Source organism: Nycticebus coucang, chromosome 6 (assembly GCF_027406575.1).
Source record: "Nycticebus coucang isolate mNycCou1 chromosome 6, mNycCou1.pri, whole genome shotgun sequence".
Lineage (NCBI taxonomy): Eukaryota > Metazoa > Chordata > Mammalia > Primates > Lorisidae > Nycticebus > Nycticebus coucang.
In genome coordinates, this window is record NC_069785.1 from 70,404,193 (window position 1) to 70,426,855 (window position 22,663).

The window sequence follows — 22,663 nt, forward strand, 5'->3', positions numbered from 1 at the left end:
TTGTCAAGTCATTGCTGTGAAAGCTCGCGTACTGAATACCAATAATATCCTCTAGGTTTTCAATGGACAGATTTCTAGCTTCCTCTGTACACTGATACTTAATGCTTCTAAAGGAAAATTGTCTTATTTTGACAAAGTTGGAGGAATAATGTTTTCTTTTTGAGACTCTAATAAAATTTATAATTTTAGCAAATATCACCAAGTCAGCATTTCTTTTGCTTTCTTTTCTACTTGACACTCTGAGTATGTTAGATTGCCTTCCCCTGTATGTTTCTGATTATTCATTTTGTGTGGAACCGATTTTTAGTGGTGAGCTATCTTTGAAGTAAAGGTTTTAGATATGCAACTAAGCTTCTAAGTTGAGCAGAAAAGATGATTACTTCTATGCTAAATAAGATGACCCCCCTCTTACTACTCAAAGAGAAAATTGTTTTCATTATGGATGTAATTTTTATAAGCATTAAAAGAAATTTTTTTTTCTTTCATTTTGTGCTGAAGTTACTATTAATATTTTGATTTTTTTTTTTTTTTTACTGCCTGCCTGGAATACATGTGTTTATTATAATGACAGTTATTCTAAACTCTTGAAGAAATTGTTTGTTGTAAAAATTTATTCTGGGGCCAGGCACCGTGGCTCATGCCTATAATCCTAGCACTCTGGGAGGCCAGTACCGGTGAATTGCTTGAGCTCAGGAGTTCAAAACCAGTCTGAGCAAAAGCAAGACCTGGTCACTACTCAAAATAGAAATACTAGTTGGGTGTCTGGTGGGCACCTGTAGTCCCCGCTACTCAGGAGAGTAAGGTAGGAGGATCTTAGCACAAGAGACTTAGGTTGCGGTGAGCTATGATGCCATGGCATTCAACCCCAGGGTAAAAGAGTAAGATTCTGTCTCAAAAACAAAATAATAATAAAATAAAATAAAAAATTCAAATCTGATTCACATGTTTGTATTTCCTCATTTCATTTCCTTGGCCTGGCCTTTCAGGTATCCCCAGATACCCTTGTCCATGTGACTCGCACACATACATGCTTGGCACTAGACACACTGGCTTGAGAGGTTCATCTCTATACGCTTTGTTCTTCCTAGCCCAGTCTTTAAAAAAAATAAAAAAAAAAACAAACTTGTTTTTGAAACTTTCTACTTTTAAATTATTTTAAATTGAACTGAAAAGTTGTAAGGATAATAATACAAAGAATTTCCACACATGCATCATCTGTATTTCTCATTTGTTGTTAATAGTTTACCACTTTTGGTTAAAAGTCTATATGCATATTTTTTCTTGAAAACATTTAAGAATAAGTTATAGACATCATGGCCTTTACCCAAAAATACTTTAGGTGTCTGTTTCCTAACAACAGGGATGTTCTCTTTTCTTATGTAATCACTGTATAATGATTAAAATCAGGAAACTAGTATTAGATTTTATTCAGCAGCCCTTATTCAGATTTTGCCAGCTGTCCAATACCCTTTATTGACCAGCAGAAAACAAATTTCTGGCCCAGCATCCAGACTAAGATTAGTATTATACATTTCATTTGGTTGTCATCATCTCTCTAGTGTCTCAGCCTTTCTTTGACTTTCATGAATTGGATTTTATTTTTCTTTTTGAGACAGAGTTTCATGCTGTTGTCCCAGGCTAGAGTGCTGTAGTATCAGCCTAGCTCATGGCAACCTCAAACTCCTGGGTTTAGCTGATCCTCCTGCCTCAGGCTCCTGAGTAGCTGGGACTACAGGCACCTGCCACAATACTGGCTAATTTTTTTTGTTTTTTAGTACAGACAGTGTCTCATTCTTACTCAAGATGATCTTGAACTCCTGAGTTCGGGTGATCTACCAACCTCGACTTCCCAGGGTGCTAGGATTACAAGCATGAGCCACTATGCCCAGCCTATGAACGGGATATTTTTGAAGAGTACACTGCCTCCACATTTTGATTATATAGTAGAACCTCTCTAATTATACAGTAGAACCTCTCTCTACAGTACCCAAGGAACTGTGACAAACTGGTGAACATATGGAGGTAGTCAACATAAGGAAGTAGATACATACATGTGGTGTGTGTCTGATCTACGAAAATTGGATCAGGTCGAGGTGGTCAAAGTAAAAAAGCGTTCAACTGTAGAGGTTCCAATCCTTCCTTCCTCCCCTCCCCGCTCCTCCTCCTCCCCTTCTCTCCCCTCTCTTCCCTCCATTTTCACATCAGTTGAATCTTTTCCTCAAACACCAACACTGGAAAAACCTTCCTGACTACTGATGGAGAAGCAGTTTCTGATTTACCCACTGCTTTATTTGATCAGTTAACTTTTTTTTTTTTTTTTTTTGGGAGACAGGATCTTACTCTATTGCCCAGGGTAGAGTGCAATAGTGTCATAGCTCATAGCAACCTCAAACTCCTGGGCTCAAGCTTTTCTCCTGCCTCAGCCTCTTGAGTAGCTGTTACTACAGGCATGCACTATCATGTCTGCTAGTTTTTCTATTTTTTGTAGAGACAACTGAGTCTTGCTCTTGCTCAGGCTGGTCTCCAACTCCTGGCCTCTTGCCTCATACTCCCAAAGTGCTGGGATTATAGGCATGAGCCACCATGCCTGGTCCTAGTTAACTTTTAAAAACTGTCTCTCCCCTTGGTCATAAATATCATGACTTCAAAAACAGTTTTACTTATAGAAGTATAGAATATAAAAAAGTCATCATCCCCTTTTCCTCTCCCTCTCCTGTCCTTCCAGGTCACTTTATGTGTACATGCAGTTCCTGCTTTCATTTGGCATACCTTATGAATGAATTCAGAGCATTGTAAGTGCACTAAAGGAAGGAACCTGTAGCTTTTACATTTGATGTTGTACAAAGCCTGGCACAAAAATGAGAGATATTTAATAAATGATTATGATTGGCAGAATTTTAAACTAAGAATTATGGTTGATATGTTGAAATGTGGAAAGTTTCCTATAAAAACCATAATTGTACTGTTTTCTTTTTTCCTAAATTTAGGTTGTAAAAGGCCTTACTTATTTGTGGAGTTTAAAGATTTTACATAGAGGTATGTGCTGGGTTTATAAGCTTGGATTTAATTTGAGGTGGGGAGTGGGGCTCTCTGGATACCTTGATTTTTAAAGTGAATAAATCCTCTGACATTTAAGCCAGCTAATGTATTTGGTAGTCAAAAAGATGACTGCTTTATAAATGTTAATTTTCTTGTTTTCTCCACCAACTATTCTCATTTACGTTGTAAACTTGGGATTGTATTTTTGTGAATCACAATTATCAAACATGTAAAAAGATCTTTCATAGTTTTGAAAATTATAGGATCTCATTGGTCTTATTCGACTCTTGTTAATGTAAAGCCTTCACTTTCTGTACATTTGCATCCTTCCTTTTATTAACATTTCAGAAATCATCATAAATTGTTTCTTAAGAGGTTACTTAACATACTTGGAATGTGAAGCTTTAAATAAGGACTAGGTGAAAGCATGAGAAATAGACCCCTGGTCTAGTAACAGAACATGTGAGAGAATATTCAAAGAACTGTTGAATGTTGTAAAAGGAAGCTACTTTTGTTTTTTGTTTGTAATGTTCCCAAAATGTCTGAATTTATTTAGTGCAAATTATTAAGAGAGAAAGAGACTATAACAAAGCAACTTCAGGGCTTGATGTTACTAACTACTGTCCAGTTTTACACATCTGCTCATGTACTTTGGGGGAGTGCAACTGCATACACATTAGATGTGACTAAAGTAAAGTTTCTTTTTTAAAAAAAGGTATAAACTATGAGAGGGGGGAAAAACAATTCATGTCTTCAACCATAGTACCACGTCTGTCACTAAGGGTTGTTCTCTTTTGTTGTGGTTTTAATACCTTAGTGATTCTGAATTTCTTCTTAAATCTTTCTGCTTCTTTTAAAGAGGGTATCTAGATTTTGATAAGTAAATATTTTCAGGTTTTGAAGGTATTTATGCTGATACGGAATCATAAACCAATCCTTTAAAAAAACCAGTCCCCTATATTTCTAGAGGATAGTGCAAAATGTAGCTGTAAGGAGAGTGAGCTCAATTGTGTTAACATTACTTTCTCCGCATATAAATAAGTAAGAAAACGAATTTTGTGAGTGGAAGAAAAAGGGACCATTTTTCACTACCAGGATTAAGAAAGAATGTTGTTAGACATATGACTTACATTGCTTCTGTTCCTTCTACTTCCACCTCCTCGCATCTACCAACCCATAAAGAGGGTATAGCCATTTTAATAGAAATTAACCCAATGGTCAGATCTCATCATTTTATTAATTTTTTTTGTGTACATCTGCTGTCCCTTTGATGATGGAACAAAATAAAGACGTTGGTTCTCAATAGCAAAGTTTCTTTAAAAGGACCGTGCCATGGAAATTGGAGTGTTACTATGAAAGTGAGTCTTAGGATCATCCTGTACTCTGGGCATACAGGATAATTCTGGCTTATAATGAAATCTCTCTCCAGCCATAACTTACTATGCAGAATCTTGTTAGGACTAAGAACTGTAGTGAATAGGAAAACACATTTTAGTTATTCTGTAGTCATCTTTACGTTTTCTCTTTGAAATTAGAAATCATGCCGATAAGTTGATATATCATAAGTCTTCCTGATTTGGTTTTAGTTTTATTCTGTGTTAAGAGAAATAACTGCATTTTTCCTCTGAAATGGGATCTTGATGGATATATTTAAAATGAATTTATCTGGGCCTAAAAATAAAGTCTCAGGTCAGATTACAGCACAACCACCTTATGATCACTGTGGTCAAGTGTTATCAACCAGAGCCTCTCAGCAACCAGTAGGTTCTTCCCGGCTCTGGTTGACACTTGTGTCTTTATCAGTCATATACAAGGACTGCAGTATTTTGACCGATTGAAGGTATGGAGGTTTCTGAGGGGAATCCTGCGCCTGTACTTCTCTTTTAAGTCTGTGCGGCTAACCCAACTCCTATGGAGAGTAACCATGTGTAAAATACCACTTGTTATGAGAAGAAGATATCTGTGAGGGTCTGAGTGGGGGCAGTGATAATGTGCCAACATATCCTCTTGAGGGATTTAACCATTAAGTAAATACCAGTGAGTGCATGTGTCTGTACATCTGTGTAGGAAAGACTAATGAATTACAGTGCAGGTGTATTCCCTAGGAGTTATAGATATTTAACTATAGAAATAAATATGCTGGGGCAATACACCTCATTAAATATATGTATTTAAGTGGCTCCTGTAGCTCAGTCAGCAAGGGCACCAGCCGCATACACCTAGGGTGGCGGGTTTGAATCTAGCCTGGGTCTGCTAAGCAACAATGACAACTGCAACCAAAGAAAAAATAGCCGGGTGTTGTGGTGGGCACCTGTAGTCCCAGCTACTTAGGAGGCTGAGGTAAGAGAATCGCTTAAGCCCAAGAGTTTGAGGTTGCTGTGAGCAGTGACACCATAGCACTCTACCCAGGGTGACAGCTTGAGACTCTGTCTCAAACAAAAAAAAAAAAAAATATATATATATATATATATATTTAGCTTTTGCGTTTCCTAGGTACTCATGGAAACTTCTACCTTCTAAATTTAAACTCTTGTGTTTTTTATTGAAGAATGAAAGAAGGGAGGTATCCCTGAAAACTTTTGTAAAGCATTGTAATGAGAAAGTATCCTAAATTGAGTAGTTGTTAATTTAATATTTTTTAGTTTTGTCTATATTTAATAACTTGGATACCATAAAAATAAGATTAAAGATACCTCTTTATTTACCAAAAAGCTATTTAATTTTCTTCTTGATTAAAAAATTGTAGCTTTTTAGATCAGTTCAATCAGGCAATTAAAGATCAGAGCTTTTAAGTTCACCTAAGGCAATTAAATAGGTAGTATACTTGTTTATGCACTTTGCTATGTAAGCTCCTTGCTCTACCTTCTTACAAGCCCATGTGCTCATTTTTGCTGTCTTTAAATGAATGATGATGGGAATTTAGCTGAATATGTGTCACGCTGTCAAATCAAAGACATCCTTCTACAGGATGGAGGGGAACTGGGTAGAGGTACTGTGTGAAGACAGAGAAAGATGGTGAAAGAGAAATGCTAATGAGTGGTCTGCACCTCTTCTTCCTTTGTCTTGGGCTAAGTCTGTGTTCTCTGATTATTTTCTAATGCTGCCTCTAAAAATCAGTGAGGAAAAAAATTGCTTTTTAGGAGCAGAAAATGAAGATGTGTTCAGTTAACTAATGAGAAAAGAGAACAAATTGTTTCTCACATTTAAATGACTTCTTTGGATTTTTAGCTATAGGAATGTGTATATACACACAGAAAGTATATTTTGGAATTTATTAAACACAGCCAGTGAATTCCAAACAAACTGTTGAAAATCTAGAGTCTTTCTCATAGTGTATATCCAGTGAAGACTGAATAATAGAATGAAATCTGAGCAAGAAGCAGTGATAGATGCCCATCCCATGAGGCTTGTTTGTCCACTCAACGTTAAGTTTATTTGGTAGTGTGTTATGTCAAACGGAAATTGTTTTGGAAATTGAAATACAACAGTTTCTATTCATAATGGATCATCAAATCAGGTGTTCCTCTTGTTTATTTTATTCTCTATAAGAGTTGGTTGAGATGATATATGTGAAAGTACTTTATAAACTATTAAGTGATAATGCAGTTATGTTTTTATTATAATTATGAATTAATCACTTTATCCAGTTGATAAGCATACCCCACCCCCAAATCAAGCCAGAGAGAGCGTTTATTATACTTATATTACTGAGTCAAAGATTATAAAAATCAGCCAGGCAGGTGGCTCACACCTCTAATCCTAGCATTCTGGGAGGCTGAGGCAGGAGGATCCCTTGAGCTCAGGAAGTTGAGACCAGCCTGAGCAAAGTGAGACTCCATCTCTACTAAAAACAGAAAAATAACTGTGTGTGGTAGTGCATACCTATAGTCCCAGCTACTTGGGAAGCTGAGGCAGGAGGATTGCTTGAGCTCAGGAATTTGAGGTTGCTGTGAGCTAGGCTGAGGCTATGACACTCTAGCCTGGGCAACAGGGTGAGTCTCTGTCTCAAAAAAGAAAAATTATAAAAATCCTTCCTCTAAGATAGACCAAATGTGATGAAATCTACATTAGGATATAAATTATTAAAAATGTTTGAAACTCCCACCAAAATGAACTACTGTAGAAAAATTATCTTTATTAAAAGGCATATGTGAGATGCTATAAGCATAGCATGTGCTGACTACTGTGGATAAAAACAAAGAAAATGAACAGTGAAAAAATCTGTTAGGCCAGATCCAACATTGCAGCAAACATTGCAGCTTAACTTCAAAACATACATCGCCACTAATGAGGTGAGAGCCCTGCATATTAATAAACCTACAGCTCCAGTCACAGCCATCATTACCCACATCAAACATAAATACAAGATTAACACCTATGCCATTTCTTTGGAAGATGTGAGAATGCCCTGATAGTAACTGCTGTCTCTTTCCCTGAGGGTAAAAAATAATAGTGGAAGGGTAATGAGAACAGAACTTAGATTAAGAAAATAAAATTGGCAATCAGTCTGGGACAATCTTATACAGATACAGAAGTTTATAGAAAGAAAAAACCTAGATAGTTAGTGTCTGTGGATTTTTTTTTTTTTTTTTTTTGTATCAGAAACCTGGTTGGTTTCATTTACTTTCTCCAACAGAAGAGCTTTAAAAAAAAAATATATATATATATATATATATATATTTTAAAAATTAAAAAAAATATATATATGTATGTGCCCACAGCTGGGCATGTGGCATGTGCCTGTAGAAGAGGATTGCTTGAGCACAGGAGTTTGAGCTTGCCATGAGCTGTGATAACACCACTGTATTCTAGCCAGGGTGACAGAGGGAGTCTCTCTCCCAAAAAAAGTAAAGAAAAACTTAAAAAAAAGAAAAACCTAAAAATATATTTTCACTGAAATTCTGGAGGCAAATGCAGCCCAAATAAATTTGTGTTTAGGGAAAGTTTTGTGTTATAAATTTTACTTTCTACCTTGGCTTTACTGTTTTACAAATCTCATCTCACATAGGCCTTCCCATTGGTGCTACCTTCCGTGCCAAAGTCACTGTTAGTTTGTTAGTGTTAGTTTTCATTCAGCAACTATTTGTTTTATACTCAGTATATGCCTGGCACTATTCTAAGTACTTAGAATACATTTATGTATAAAACACAAGATTTCTACACTGTTGGAACTTATATTCTAGCAGTGGTGAGGTGGGTTAGGAAATGATCCATAAATAATAAACACAATAGATAAGTAGTGTGTTAGAGGGTGGTTATTAATATGGGGAAAAGGAAAAGTAAATCAAGCTTAGGATTGCTGAAGAGTCTATTGCAGTAGTAATCAAAGTAGACCTCATAGAGAAGATGAATTTGGAGTGAAGGCTTGGAGGAAAAGAACTGGACAAGTACATACATGTGGGGGAACACAGCAGAAGCCACAGGTCGGGCACGTTCTGTGGCCAGCAAAGAGGCCAGTATATCTGTTCATGTGTAGGGGGATAAGGGTAGAAAATGTCTAAGTAATCCAGGTTTGTTACAGAGGCCCAGATCAGGGAGATACCAGTGAAGATGGGACGTGGCGATATGATTCTGGATGTATTTTAAATGTAGAGTCAATGGAATTTCCTGATAGATTGCTTGTAGGTTTTAAGAGAAAGAGGAGTCAAGGTTGCTTATATTTTGAACAGTTCAGTATGTTAAAAAGAACTATATTGCCGAGCGTTGTGGCTCATGCCTGTAATCCCAGCACTGTGGGAGGCTGAGGAGGGAGAATCGCTTGAGCTTAGGAGTTCGTGACTCGCCTGAGCGACAGTGAAACCCCGACTCATGAAAAAAATGGAAAAAACCCAGCCGGGCGCCACGGTGAGCGCCTGTAATCCCAGCAGCTTCCAGAGGCTGTGGCAGCGGGGTGCCCGCAGCCGGAGTCTGAGGTTGTGGTGAGCTACCACGCACACTGCACTATGCTCAGGAGCTAGGGTGGGACCCTGTCTCAACAAAAAAAAGAACTATATTAAAACTAAGCAGGTAAGAACCTGATAATACCATGTGCTAAGAAGAATACAGAACAACTAGAACTCTTGTATATTACTGGTCAAACTATAAAATGGTACAGCGCCTGTGAAAAATAGTTCGGCAGTCTCCTATAACATGATTTAGCAATTCCACTCCTGGATATTTGCCCTAGAGAAATGAAAACATAGTCCACACAGAAAATTCTATGCTACTGTTTACAGTGGCTTTTTTACATATTTTCTTTATTTCTTGTTATGTTTATCTTCTTATTTTTTTAATTTTTCTTTTCTTTTTCTTTTTCTTTTCTTCTTTAAGCTTGGGGTAGTGTCAGTATATAATAGCTTTATTAAAGTAGACCCAAATTGGAAAAATTGTCTTCCATAAAATTGATCTTTGGTGCCAAGTAGGTTGGGGACCGCTGTCTTACCTATAAGCTGGTGAATGGATAAACAAACTATAATACATTCATACAGTGGAATATCAGCAATAATAAGGAACACAAACTATCAATACTTCATGCTACGTGAAAGAGGTACACTCAAAGGGCTATATACTGTGTGATTCCACTTATCTGACATTCTGGAAAAGGCAAAACTATAGGAGAGAAAATACCATTAACAAAGTTAACAAAGTTTATAGGAAGAGTGGCCTATAAAGGCATGAAGGAACTTTTTGGAATGTTGAAAATGTTCTCTCTCTTGATTTTGGTGACGGTTACATAACTGTGCAAGTTTGTTAGAACATTAAGACCTGTACACCTGAAAAGGGTGAGTGAATTTTATTGCATCAATTATGCTTCAGTAAACCCAACTTTAAAAAAAGAGGGGTGGAGGGAGAAGGTCTTCTCTTACATCTGTGGGCCCTGGCCTCCCAGGCTGCCAGTTGGTACTGGTCTATGGCCTGATAGGAACTGGGCCACACAGCAAGAATTGAGCAGTGGGAGAGCAAGTGAACCTTCTTTTGTATTTACAGCACTCCCCATCGCTCGCATCACTGCCTGAGCTCTGCCTCCTGTCAGATCAGCAGTGTCATCAGATTCTCATAGGAGCGTGATCCCTAGTGTAAACTGCACATGTGAGGGATCTGGGTTGCACACTCCTTATGAGAATCTACTTCCTGATGATCTGAGGCGGAGCTGAGGTGTGAGGCTAGCTTTCGGGAGCAGCTGCAAAAACTGATTGTTGTGAGCAGAGAGGTTCAACTGCACAGAGACCATAATAAATCCATTGCTTGCAGACTCCTATCAAAACCACCTCCTTCCCCTGCCCCAGTCCATGGAAAAATTGTCTTCCACAAAATTGGTCTTTGGTGCCAAGAAAGTTAGGGACCACTGTCTTATCTTAGCAGTGTGGTAGACATTCTGTTTTATTTATTTATTTATTGACAGGGTCATCCAGGCCACAATGCAGAAGTGAGCTCAGCTCACTGCAGCCTTGACCTCCTGGGCTCAGCTAATCCTCCTGCCTCAGCCTTCTGGATAGCAGGGACTGTCAGTGCATGCCACCATGCCTGGCTAAACTTTTTAAAATTTACTTTTGTAGAGACAGGGGTCACACAGTGTTGCCCAGCATGGTCTTAAACTCCTGGCCTCAAGCAGTCCTCCCATTTCACCCTCCCAAAATGCTCGGATTACAAACATGAGTCATCATGCCCAGCCAACACTGTAGAAAGAAGTTTCCCCTCCCAAGAAGACAAACCATCCTTTTAAAGGGTCTTGGGATTCTGTTGTTATCATTGAATCTTAATGGCTCCTAACACATCCTACCTAGGTTTGGTCTAGTAGCTCAGCTGCTTAAAAACCAACCAACCAACAACAACAACAAAAAAACTCTGAATGATTTATTAAAAAGCATCTGCAATGCCAGAGAAAGAAGGGTGGAGGGAACAGGGATAAGGATGGGGAGGGTAAGGGAGAGAAAAACTTAAAAGTTGCTTTTATCATTGGCACAGCAATTAGAAGCATCTGGAAACTGGGCAAAATTTTTTCTTCCTTGGTTAAGCCATGTTTTTCCCTCAGAGATGTTACTGAGAATGCCAAATAGGCAGCACCGACTCAGCCTATCAGACAATTAAAAAATTCAGTTTCTAAGAAGGAATAGGCTTTATTTAGCATTCCCAATTTAGTCCTGCTGACTGACTGCCTTTCCGGGTGACCCTGGAAAAGCTGGTCATGCCTCTGTGCTCAATTTCCTCACATATACTGTGAAAGGGAAGCTAGTGGTTAGTCAGGTTCCTTCAAGAGCTGTGGTTCTGTGTTCTGTGATTTTGTGGCTTAAGGAAGTATTGACATATTGACAAGACAAGGAAACAAAGCAGATCAGAGAAACTCATGGGAAAAGAAAGAGTAGATTTTGCTATGAAAATAATAAAAACAACACATACTTATTCAGCATTTACTCTGTACCAGCACAATTCTAGGTGTTTAATGTGTATAAACTGTTTTAAGGCATTTCTTCAAAGACTGAATTCTAGGAAATATAAAATGTTTTAGAAGTAAAGATAAGAGGTTGAAGTGTAAAGAAATAATCGAGAATTAAAGCAATGTGTCTCAACAAAAAAAATGCTTTCTAAACCGGACTGATGTAATCAAATCAAAAAACATCTTTAAGGGGAAAACGTTCTTAAAGGATAAAGTACACTGAAAATAAAGTATTGTCCCTAATAAAGAGTTATAAAAAGGACATGTAGAGTCACAACTTGGGTGGGAATGTAAAATCATCCTTTAAAAAATTTCTTTTTATTTTGAAATAATTATAGATTCACAGAAAGTTACCCCCAAGTGTGCAAGGTGGTCCCATGTTAAGGGCATTCTTTATAACAGTGGTTCTCAACCTGTGGGTCACTACCCACAGGAACTGTATTAAAGGGCCACGGCATTAGGAAGGTTGAGAACCACTGCTTTATAAAGAAGGAATTTGGAAGAAAATTGGAGGGTGACTAGTTCAAGAGTGTAGGCAAGTAAATGTTACATATATTTGCTGTTACCTTTTAAATGAAATCAGTATAAGTTTTAAGATTTTTAAAAGTCATAATAGTTGTGTTATATTACTATTTTATTATATTTATTAAATGGGAGAAGATGAATGAGGTGGTAAAGTAAAACCTTTGAGGGCGGCGCCTGTGGCTCAGTTGGTAATGCGCCGGCCCCATATACTGAGGGTGGTGGGTTCAAACCCAGCCCTGGCTGAACTGCAACCAAAAAATAGCTGGGTGTTGTGGCGGGCGCCTGTAGTCCCAGCTACTCGGGAGGCTGAGGCAAGAGAATTGCTTAAGCCCAGGAGTTGGAGGTTGCTGTGAGCTGTGTGACGCCACAGCACTCTACCGAGGGCCATAAAGTGAGACTCTTGTCTCTACAAAAAAAAAAAAAAAAGTAAAACCTTTGAAATCCTTAGGGAAGGAATTTTGATACCAAGGTAATAGTGTTAAGAGAATACTTTAGTGTGAATGAAAGTTGGGGTTTGTGGCAAAAGTAAATTAGGGAGTAATCATTTGCTGGATAAAGTGAATTTTTTTTTTTTTTGTTTTTTTTGAGACAGAGTCTCACCCTGTTACCCCAGGCCAGAGTGCCATGGTGTCAACCTAGTTCACAACATCCCCAAACTCTGAGGCTCAAAGGATCTTCCTGCATTAGTTGCCTGAGCAGCTGGGACTATAGGTGCTGGCCACAACACCTAGCTAATTTTTTCTCATTTTAGTTGAGACAGGGTCTCGCTCTTGCTCAGGCTGATCTCAAACTCCAGAGCTCAAGGAATCTTCCCACCATGCTAGGATTATAGACATGAGCCAATAAAGTGATTTTTAAATGAAAAGATTGCTGGAAAGCACTGATATCAATAGAAAACTGACATAAATTTTTAGTAATTTTATGAAGAAACATGATCTGCACAAAGCTTTTAAACAATCTCTTGTAGAGATCTACAGTTGTGGTTAGATATAGGTTATAATGAGCTTTTAAATAATCTAAGGTTTTTCTTTCTGAGGAACTAGCTTTTTAATAGAATTTGTTAGAGTTTGAGCAATCCAAGTCAGTTTAACCATCTCCAGTTGGTTTGATGTTATGACATGTAATGATGAGAAAACAGAAATGAAGCAACAACCTTCTCTGAGCTCTGGAGTTGCTTGGATGAGTCTGAAAGTGGGGGGACATTTACTCAGTGCCAACAGTGAGATTACAGTTACACCTTGTCGCCTATTTTAAAGTCCTTTAAATATTGTCCTTTCAAGGTAAATATTAATCACATGCCATTGCAATAGCAGCAATGACTCATGAACATTTGTGATTTTGAAAAAAATAAAGACCCCATTAACTGAGGTAAACAAACTAGTTTAATGACTCTGGTTTGTTGGTTTTTCTCCAGCTTTGACAATCCACACAAATGAACATCTCTAGAAATTAAGCTTCCTTCCCATGTTGGTCATTCATTCTCTTTGCCTCGAGTAATCACTGGGGATTTCTGTATTTATAGTATGGTAATGGTTTTCAAAAGACAAAAAACCCGTCATATCTTTACATTAAAGTGTTCTTTTGAAAGAGTTGTGCCTAGACTATATAAAGAACTCTTAAAACTGAACAATAAAAAAACTCAACAGTCCAATTAGAAAATGGGCAAAAGACATGAAGAGACATTCCACTGAAGAACATTGCATATGCAAATAAGCACATGAAAAGGACTTTCAACATGATTAGCCTTTAGGAAAATGCAAATTAAAATCGCCATGAGATAATTGCTATACAGCTATCAAAATGCCTAAAATAAAACAGTGACACCAAATGCTGGTGAGGATGCAGAGAAATTAAATCACTAATACATTGCTGGCAGGAATGTAAAATGATACAACCCATCATTGACACATTTTTTTTAAAAAAAACTAGACACATAACTACTGTATGACCCAGTGTTTACACTCCTGGGCATTTATCGCAGAGAAAGGAAGACTTCGGTTCCCACAAAAATCTGTGCACAAATGTTGATTGCAACTCTATTTATAATAGCCCCAAACTAGAAACAACCTAGATGTTCTTCAGTTCGACCATAGGTGAGTGATTAACAAGCTATGGTGCATTTATACCACGGATTACTCAGCAATAGAAAGGAACTAACTGGAGGAGTCTCTAGATTTTAAGCTGAGAGGAAAGAGCCGGTTACAAAGGTTACATACTGTAAGATTCCACTTAGGTAACATTCTTGAGATGACAAAATTATAGAAACAGAGAGCAAATCAGTGGGTGCCAGGGGCTAATGAGGAGATGAGAGACAGAAGGGAAGTGGGTATAGCATCCTAGGGACCAGGTGAGGAGTCCTTGTAGTTATGGAAATGTTCTGTGTCTTGATTGTCAGTGTCAGTACCCTGGTTCTGATATTGTTCTGTAGTTTTATGAGATGTTATCAGCTGGGGAAACTGGATGGAGGGTACATCTCTGTATTATTTCTTACAGCTGCATGTATATATCTATTGTCTCAACATTAAAAGTTTATTGAAAAAAAATGGTGATCTTTCTGTAGTTGCTTGTATTCTGATGGGCTTGTTAATCAGAGTGTTGCTCTAGACTTAGTTTTTCTCTCTTTCATGCATCTGGGATAGGATTTGATCATAGACAGAGTCATCCCTTTTAGGACATCTTTGAAATGGTGAGTAATTAGCCTTTGAAATTACTAATTTCAGAGAAATTAGCCTCTGAAAATAAGTATCAGTGGAAGTCTTAGAGGAGAGAGAAAAAAGACATCATGTGTCAAAACTGGGGAGAAATGCAAATGGGCGGAAATAGTCCCCAGTCCCGTCTCCTAAAATCCTGCCTTGTTGGGATTGACCTTTAAAGCAGAGTATGTGATTGTTATATGTTTTGACTCACAGGTCTTTACGGTATCCTGTATGGGAAGCTTCTGTGTAGCCATCCAGCAACATGTCCTCAGTGTACAGATGAATGTCCAATTCACAAGATCCACAGATGGCTCTGATCATAGCTTTGTCTCTTAGGAAAACCTGAAGTTTAGGAGCTCACTGGGGAGAGCTCACCGCCTGTATGATGGATGGTAGGGTTGTTTCTGTTGGTAGAGGATGGGTTAATTTATGGCAGTGCTCATTTGTTGGATGAATAAATTGAATTATAATTTCCTGGGCATAGGGAGCTTTTTTGTAGTGTGACTTGAAATCGAAAGTCATCCTTTGTTCCCTTTGTTAGTATTAAAGAGAGATTTATCCTCAGATAGAACATTCTGCATAGCAGAATGGACAGACAGCTTTATCAGTGAGAAGAACTCCCACATGTGTCTTTTTCTCCAAAGGCTTGACTGAAAGTGATCAGCACCATGGAAATCAAATCCAGTCTTTTGCTGTTGGAAGATTAAGTTCCTCCTAGATTGGGTGCAATCATAGTAATAATTGTGAATTGTTCACGTTATCATTTATTGAGTGCTTTTTATGTGTTACTATGTTAGATCTTTTGTATATATAGTTTTGTTAATCTTCATGAGAACCTTGTAAGGAAGGTATCATTGTACCTTCATTTTTATATGAGGAAAGGCATTAAGTGGTTGATGCCCTAATGTTAAGAGCTCCAGTTTTAGGGTCAGACCTAGGATTAAATTCTGGTTCTGCATCTTTATTCATCTATATCATCTACATGACCTTGGGTCAGTTTCTTCTTTGAGGTCATAACACTGCATCTGGCACGTAACAGTTATTAAATTATTAAATTGGAACCTTCCTCAAACTTCCGTCCTATAACTCCTTTTCTTAGAAAACTAGCATGTGAGAAGTGGAAAGAACTTAAAATAGAAGTTTCTTTGTGCCTTTCCCAAACTCACCCAACTATTCACTTCCAAATCTGGGATAATAATCTAGCTCATTAGTTCATATGAGATTTAGCTCATAAATATAATGCAGTTTGTTAAGGCTTAAAAGGTACAGTCAGAGGCTCTAGTTGTGTAGCCTTGAATAAGTAATTTTGTCAATTTGAGCCTCAATTTCCTCATCTGTAAAATGGGGTTAGTAGTGAGAAGGGTTTTAAAATATCACTTTATCTCAAGGGTTATAATGAGAATTAAATGAGATGATGTGTATGGTAGACACGTACTTAGCTCAATTTCTGAAATACAGTAAGTGCCAAATAAGTGTTATCTACCATAACTTTTGTTACTTCTTTAAAAAAATTCACCAAAATTGGTCTTTTGGACATGATGCTCCAAGTTACAGTTTATTTATGCATTTAATGTGGTGTTCTTTTGTTTTCTTTATTCTTTTTTTTTTTTTTTCTGAAAAGCTTTTATAGTCAGTAGGTGCCTTAACAATCAGTGATATCTCAGATTTGAGGGTTAGGTTGTCCAGGAACTCATTCCTCCACATGTGGTGTTTCCTACACACAGGTGTATGTATGGCAGGTAGGAAGGTAAGAGTCACCACGTAAGAAGGAAATCTCTTTTACTTACTATGAAAAGATTAAGAGAAGGGAGAATGGAGAAGCCCAGGCCTTTTTGACCTGGTATTAGCCTTGTCAATGCCCCCGTCTCCTGCCTTTATCATATGTGAAGAAGGAAAGCCATGTTTGTTGCCCCCATTCTGAATGGAATGACAAGACTCTAGGCAGTAGCTGCCATTGAGGATGCCTAACTATGCTGCTTAATTTTATTTAATGCTTTTGCAAGAATATTTGGATGACCTACTGTCTATTATGTGATGGGGTGATTAGAATAACTTTTATATCACATTGTGGTGTTCTCTTAAGTGTGTTCCTGTTGTGCACAGATGAATTTGAAATACAGAATGTCAGCTTAGTCTATATTTAATTGTACCTGCTGTTCTCATTCATTAGAATACAATCCCCAAGAAATAACTAGATAGATATATTAGTTTTTATTGATATAATGAAAGAGCACCCTGGCACAGTGGTGGGAAAGATTACTAGGAGTGGAGCCAATACACCCTCTGACTTCTGGTAAACTTAGAATGGCTCCCTGGTATCAAGCAGTATAATTGCTATATAGAAATAGTTAAAGAAAAGTTTATTTATGCTTCATTATTATCCCACAATAGCCCCGTGCCACATTTTAAAGCTGAACTCATGTTTCCTTAACAATTGTACCATGGGCTTGGCACCTGTAGTGCAGTGGTCATGGCACTGGCCGCATGTACATAGGCTGATGGGTTCAAACCTGGCCCGGGCCAGCTAAACAACAATGATAACTGCAACAAAAAAATAGCCAGGCATGTGATGGGCGCCTATAGTCCCAGCTACTTGGGAGGCTGAGGCAAGAGAATTGCATAAGCCCAAGAGTTTGAGGTTGCTGTGAGCTGTGATGCCACGGCATTCTACCGGGGGACATAGTGACACTTGTCTCAAAAAAAATAAAAAAAGAGAATTGTACCATGCCTGTTTCTAAGAGCTTACATGTGAAAGCAGAGAGCAAATTAAGTATTTTAAGTATAAAACAAACAGATACCACAAGGAAACAAAGGTCCAAGATACCAGCAGCACTTGAGTAGAACACAGCAAAAAGGGAATCCTCAATTTGTATAATTTTCCTTTTCTGACAAGAGAAAGCATTATAGCATGTTCAAAGTCAGAATTTTCTTTACAGCTTATTTTACCAGGAAATTAGTATATGGATTCCTACATAAACACGTTGAGTAACTCCAATATATAGTTTTATGAAAGAGCTTTTATTTTCTGATTTTAACAGCCCCCCCTCGGCACCTAGCCAGAGCCTGACTGAGGGTAACCTCTCACCTTGACCCCTCATTGTGTTGAGGCGGCAGAGGCTGAGCGGTGGGCGGAGAAGCCTTTTGTGAAGACTTGCAGAAAGCACTTGCTCTTGAGGACTCTGGCCTTTATTACCAAGCTTTGGCTCTATGCTGTTTATGTGGGTTGTTTAATGGCTAATTGATGCAGCATGTGTAAAGATACAGTTTCCTATATGAGACAGTTATGGGCGGAAACGTGGGTTGTCTCAACATGATACCAATTTCCACAGTCAATTTGGTCAATTCAGGGGAAAAAAAATATCAGTCAATCCAGCCTGAAAATCAGTCAGAGCACTGGCTGGAGGTTATTGAGGCAACTGTGGTTGGTTGACTAAATTTTTCATGTTAGAGAACCAGTTATTTTTGCACTTTCTGACATAGCCTCAGTCACTTTGAGAAATAACTTAAATACACTAAAGTGATATTTTAAAATTAGTATCTTTCTCTGAAGATTTGTAATCACAGTTTTATCAGGCCTTCTAACATACATCTGTTTTGAGAGGAAATAACCATTTACCATTGAGATATAGTTTGTGTGATTAACTGCTATTTCGTGCTTTGAGTAGGAGTGCCCACAGCGTCCACAAAGCACCTGCAAAACTGTGGATTATAAATGTACTTGTTAGGAATTAATTAGTAATGTTAATGATAAATCTGTGTTTATCATTGTGTTTTGAGACTGATATTTTTAAATATCTTTATTAATATATGACTTACCAGAAAATTCACCTATTTTAAATGTACAATTCAGTGATTTTTATTAAGTTTATAGAGAACATTTCTGCCAAAAAAATAATCCTTATGCCCACTTGCAGTCAATCCCTGTTGCTGTCCCTAGGGGACCACTAATTTATTTTCTGACTCTATACATCTGCCTTTTCTGTACATTTTATATAAATAGAGTCATACAACATGGAGTCTTTGGAATTTGGCTTCTTTCACATAATATATGTTGTAGCATACGTCAGCGGTCCATTCCTTTTCATTCCTGAATAGTATTCCATGATATAAATATGTTGCATTTTTGTCTGTCCATTTACTACTAGAGGAACATTTGCAGTTGTATCAGTTTAGGACTATTATGAATAATGCTTCTATTCATATGTAAGCCTTCTTGGGTTGGGGGACAGAGTCTCAATTTCTTGCCCTGGTAAAGTGCTAGGGGATCACAGCTCAATAGCAACTTCAAACTCTTGGGCTCAAGTGATCCTCTTGTCTTAGTTTCCCAAGTAGCTGGGACAATAGGCACCTACCACAACATCCAGCTATTTTTTAAAGATGGAGTCTTACTCTTACTTAGGCTGGTCTCAAACTCATGAGCTCAAGTAATCTACCCTCTTTGGCCTCCCAAAGTGCTAGGTCTACAGGTATGAACCACCGTGCCTGGCCATATATAAGTCTATATGTGGTTCTGTCATTTTCATTTCTATTAAATAAATACATGTACCTGAGAGTGGATTAGTATCTTTCTTGAAATATTTGTAATCACAGTTAATCAGACCATCCAGTTTTAAGAAGAAATAATTATTTTACCATTGTTAATAGTATAGGTCAGTGTAATTAGCTGATGTTTCATACTTTGTTAGAAAAGGGAAGTGACCACATAGTGACCACAAAGTTTATGTAGTAAGTTCGTTTAATTTTTAAAGACACTTTGAAGCTGATTTTTATTCAGTTTCAAGTTCCTGTAGAAAACCACCTGCTATTATCCTCAGCATGACACAAGACCCTATTGTAAACCCCTCTATTTTTCCCACTCCTTGATACTTTTCTAATAATCTAAGCACTTCAAATTACTGGACGGAACTGCATCATAACCACCTATTATCTACTTGGGCTGTCACTACTGCAATTCAAAGGTTTATTAGATCATCATTAAAAAGCCCAGCTTACCGTGAAATGTCATTGAAGGAGTGGGAAAATATTGTGACAGGAGACATGCTGTGATTGGATAATTATTTTTCTGTCATCCTAGCTCAACAGCACTTGCCATTCTGGAAGAAGCCTACCTTCAGGTAAAGCTGGTAAATGAAAGTTGATTACACTTAGCATTTGGGTCTCATCTAGTATGTTAGATGATCCACATCCTGACTTTCTAGGGTGTAAGTCACTGTCATTACAGAGTCTACAAAACAGTAACTTGTAGTATATTTAGTGCATTCAGGTTTACAAAAGGTTTTTCCCATTCATTTGATTTGTTCAGTAATTCATTGAGCTCTAGTTCTGTGCCAGCAATGCTAGGCACATAGTCTTACTTAATTTTCATAACCTTATTAATGTAGGAAGGTCAGATATCCAAGATACAATATCCAGGTATGATTATCAACATATCAAATACAAGATAGGATGTACTATAAGATTAGGGGTGATATTTGATCTTCCTATACTGGCAAGATTGACAATGGGAATTCAAGATTGTGATGAGAATTAAATGAGACTGTTTGGCCCTGAGCATGTATGTGAGCACACTGATGTGTGTGTGGGCACTCAGAGAGGGTTCCATGACTTGTCTATGCAAGAACTAACTGTAGGATTCTGGATTATGACTAGAAGGCCCTTTTCATAGCGTTGTTCTGCCATCTCTGTCAGAATCTGACCAACAGGAATCTATTTTGACTCCTATAAAAGCCAGTCTGCATAAAATGAATGATTTTTTCCTAAAATGAAAGAAGATAAGGAATATCTGATATTAAAAATGGGTCACTTTGCCTTGACCTTTATCTCACTGTCTCCAACATGATATTGACCTCTTGGCCAAAACAGATTCGCAAACCTCAAATTGGGGACCACCAAAACATGATATTTCATACTGAATGCAAAAGAAGATTAAACTTTATTTGGTTTTTCGCTAAAGGCTTATGTGTTGCAGTAGAAGCTTATTTCTCATTAGTGGTATGAAAAGGACCCATAATTCCAGACTTCTACACACCTCATTTGTATTTTCTTTGAGAAGATGGCTCAGTTAAAATCAATGCCCTACTATTCATTTAACCTCCCTTGCCTTCAATAAAACTAATTGATAAACCCTAATAATTAATGACCTGATTAAACCAAAATGACTTACATCTGCCCTGATGATTGCCATTTATAATCAGTCACTTTAATGACTCATCTTTTCTGCGCTTTGCTTACAGAAGAAAGGCTGTGATGTTTTTAAGTGAGCTGGATAAAAAGCTGTATGCCTTCAATTGCTGTTTATTTTCCATAATTTGATGTTGCATTTAAAATAAGCATGAATATAACTTCCTCCTTAAAGTAATCTTTCTGCCTGATCTGTTCTGCTATTGTCTATAGCTTGGAGTAAAGTTGAAAACTACACTCCCCCCCTCCACCCCCAATCAAACATTGAGGTGTTCCTGGAGCTATTTTTAACAGTTGTAGAATTTGCAAGTTTTAAATGAAAACTCGAAGTAGTAAGTTCAGTGACCACATATTGGGATTATTGATACCTCAGATTTAAGGTGAAATATTTCATGTAAGATAAAACTTAAATCAAGGAAGCTATCCATACCCCAGCCTTCCAAAGAATTCTGTTTGCTTCAAATTCTGCCACAGGACTTCAGATTTAGCCTAATGAGTAAAGTCATACTTTAACTTCTATCCCATCTACTTCGATAAAAGATTTGAGGTGGCTTTTAAGGTGAAAACAATGAACGAAAGACCACAAAAATTTTAAAATAAAGAGATGCTTAACTTCTGCTCATGAAAGAAATAACTGTTATGGGATTTTCCTTTCACTAACAATAATTAGGAAATTGGCAAATATATAAAACAGTTATGTTCAGACATTAGATAATAAGCAGTATGGGATAGTGATCCTTGAGAGAAGGGAAACAAATAAGGTGAGCCCTATGATTACCCAAGCTTTCTGCCTGAAAACTCAAGCACAGCCCAGATGTCTTACTGAGCTAAAAAGAGTTTGGAGTTCAAGGAATACAGAATGGCTAGAGTTTATAGAACAGAGTCCCAGAAAGGCAGAAGTATGCACAGAAAGAGCTCTAAAATTTGTATCGGAGTACCTTGTGGCCAATATCAATGTGAATTCATGAGCTGAAATCTTAGAAAGCTAGACAACAAACTATTGTTTGGGAAAGACATTTCCTGGGAACTATGTTGCGTGAATCGGTGCTGCAGAGGAAAAGTCCACACTGAAATGTCTGTAAGAGGGGAGACTGCTGCTCCCTCAGGCAGACAGCAGGCTTTCTTGCAGGCTTATATACTCTTAACAACACTAAGTTCTGCACGTATACATTCTAATAATAAAACTAATTGGCAGCCAATGATTTGTATGATAAGAGTACAAAGAAACCATACAGAGCAACCACAAAAACTTATTCAGCCGTTTGAGAAACCAGGTGCAACATGTAACTGAAATGCACATTAACTTATCTTGTTTTCCACTTCCAAGTCCTTTCAAGGATATTCCACAGATAGTTAGGCTCTGCCTGCAGAGTCTGCCTCCTGTATGTCTAGCTTGCTAATCAGTTTAGAGGGTCTTAAAGGAACATGCCTTCATATGGACTCTGAGAAAGCTGCTTCAAACATAAGTCAATGACACCTAAAGTTACATTAAGGCTACAGAACTATAAGCCAAAGAAAGCTTACACAACTTTGGTAATTTTTAAAATTTCAACAAGCCAATGTGGAGAGACCTCATTAAATAAATTAGAGCATTCAAGGGAGACTTTAGAAGGTTCAGGTTTTAGGAGTGGAGATGCCAAAATAAATCTCTAAAATTAGCCTCTTTTACTGAGGACAAAAGATAAAATTAGAAAATAAAATCAGCTTTAAAGGGCAGTGCCCATAGCTCATAGTGGGTAGGGCGCTGGCCACATACACCAAGGCTGGTGGGTTTGAACCTGGCCTGGGCCAGCTAAAACAACAATGACAA

The 22,663-nt window shown here is 37.7% G+C and overlaps 1 protein-coding gene across 9 annotated transcripts in view; it reads left to right on the forward strand.

The window, feature by feature from the left end:
* MAP2K5 (mitogen-activated protein kinase kinase 5) overlaps positions 1-22,663 on the forward strand; it is a 316,347-nt gene that overhangs the window by 145,793 nt on the left and 147,891 nt on the right. For all 9 annotated transcript variants that reach the window (XR_008380627.1, XR_008380628.1, XM_053594066.1 and 6 more), the window contains exon 13: positions 2,988-3,036. Coding sequence is in view for 7 of the 9 variants with exons in the window: in XM_053594066.1 (XP_053450041.1) it covers positions 2,988-3,036 (49 nt within the window). In the remaining 2 variants the exon portion in view is untranslated. The remainder of the gene's footprint in view (positions 1-2,987; positions 3,037-22,663) is intronic.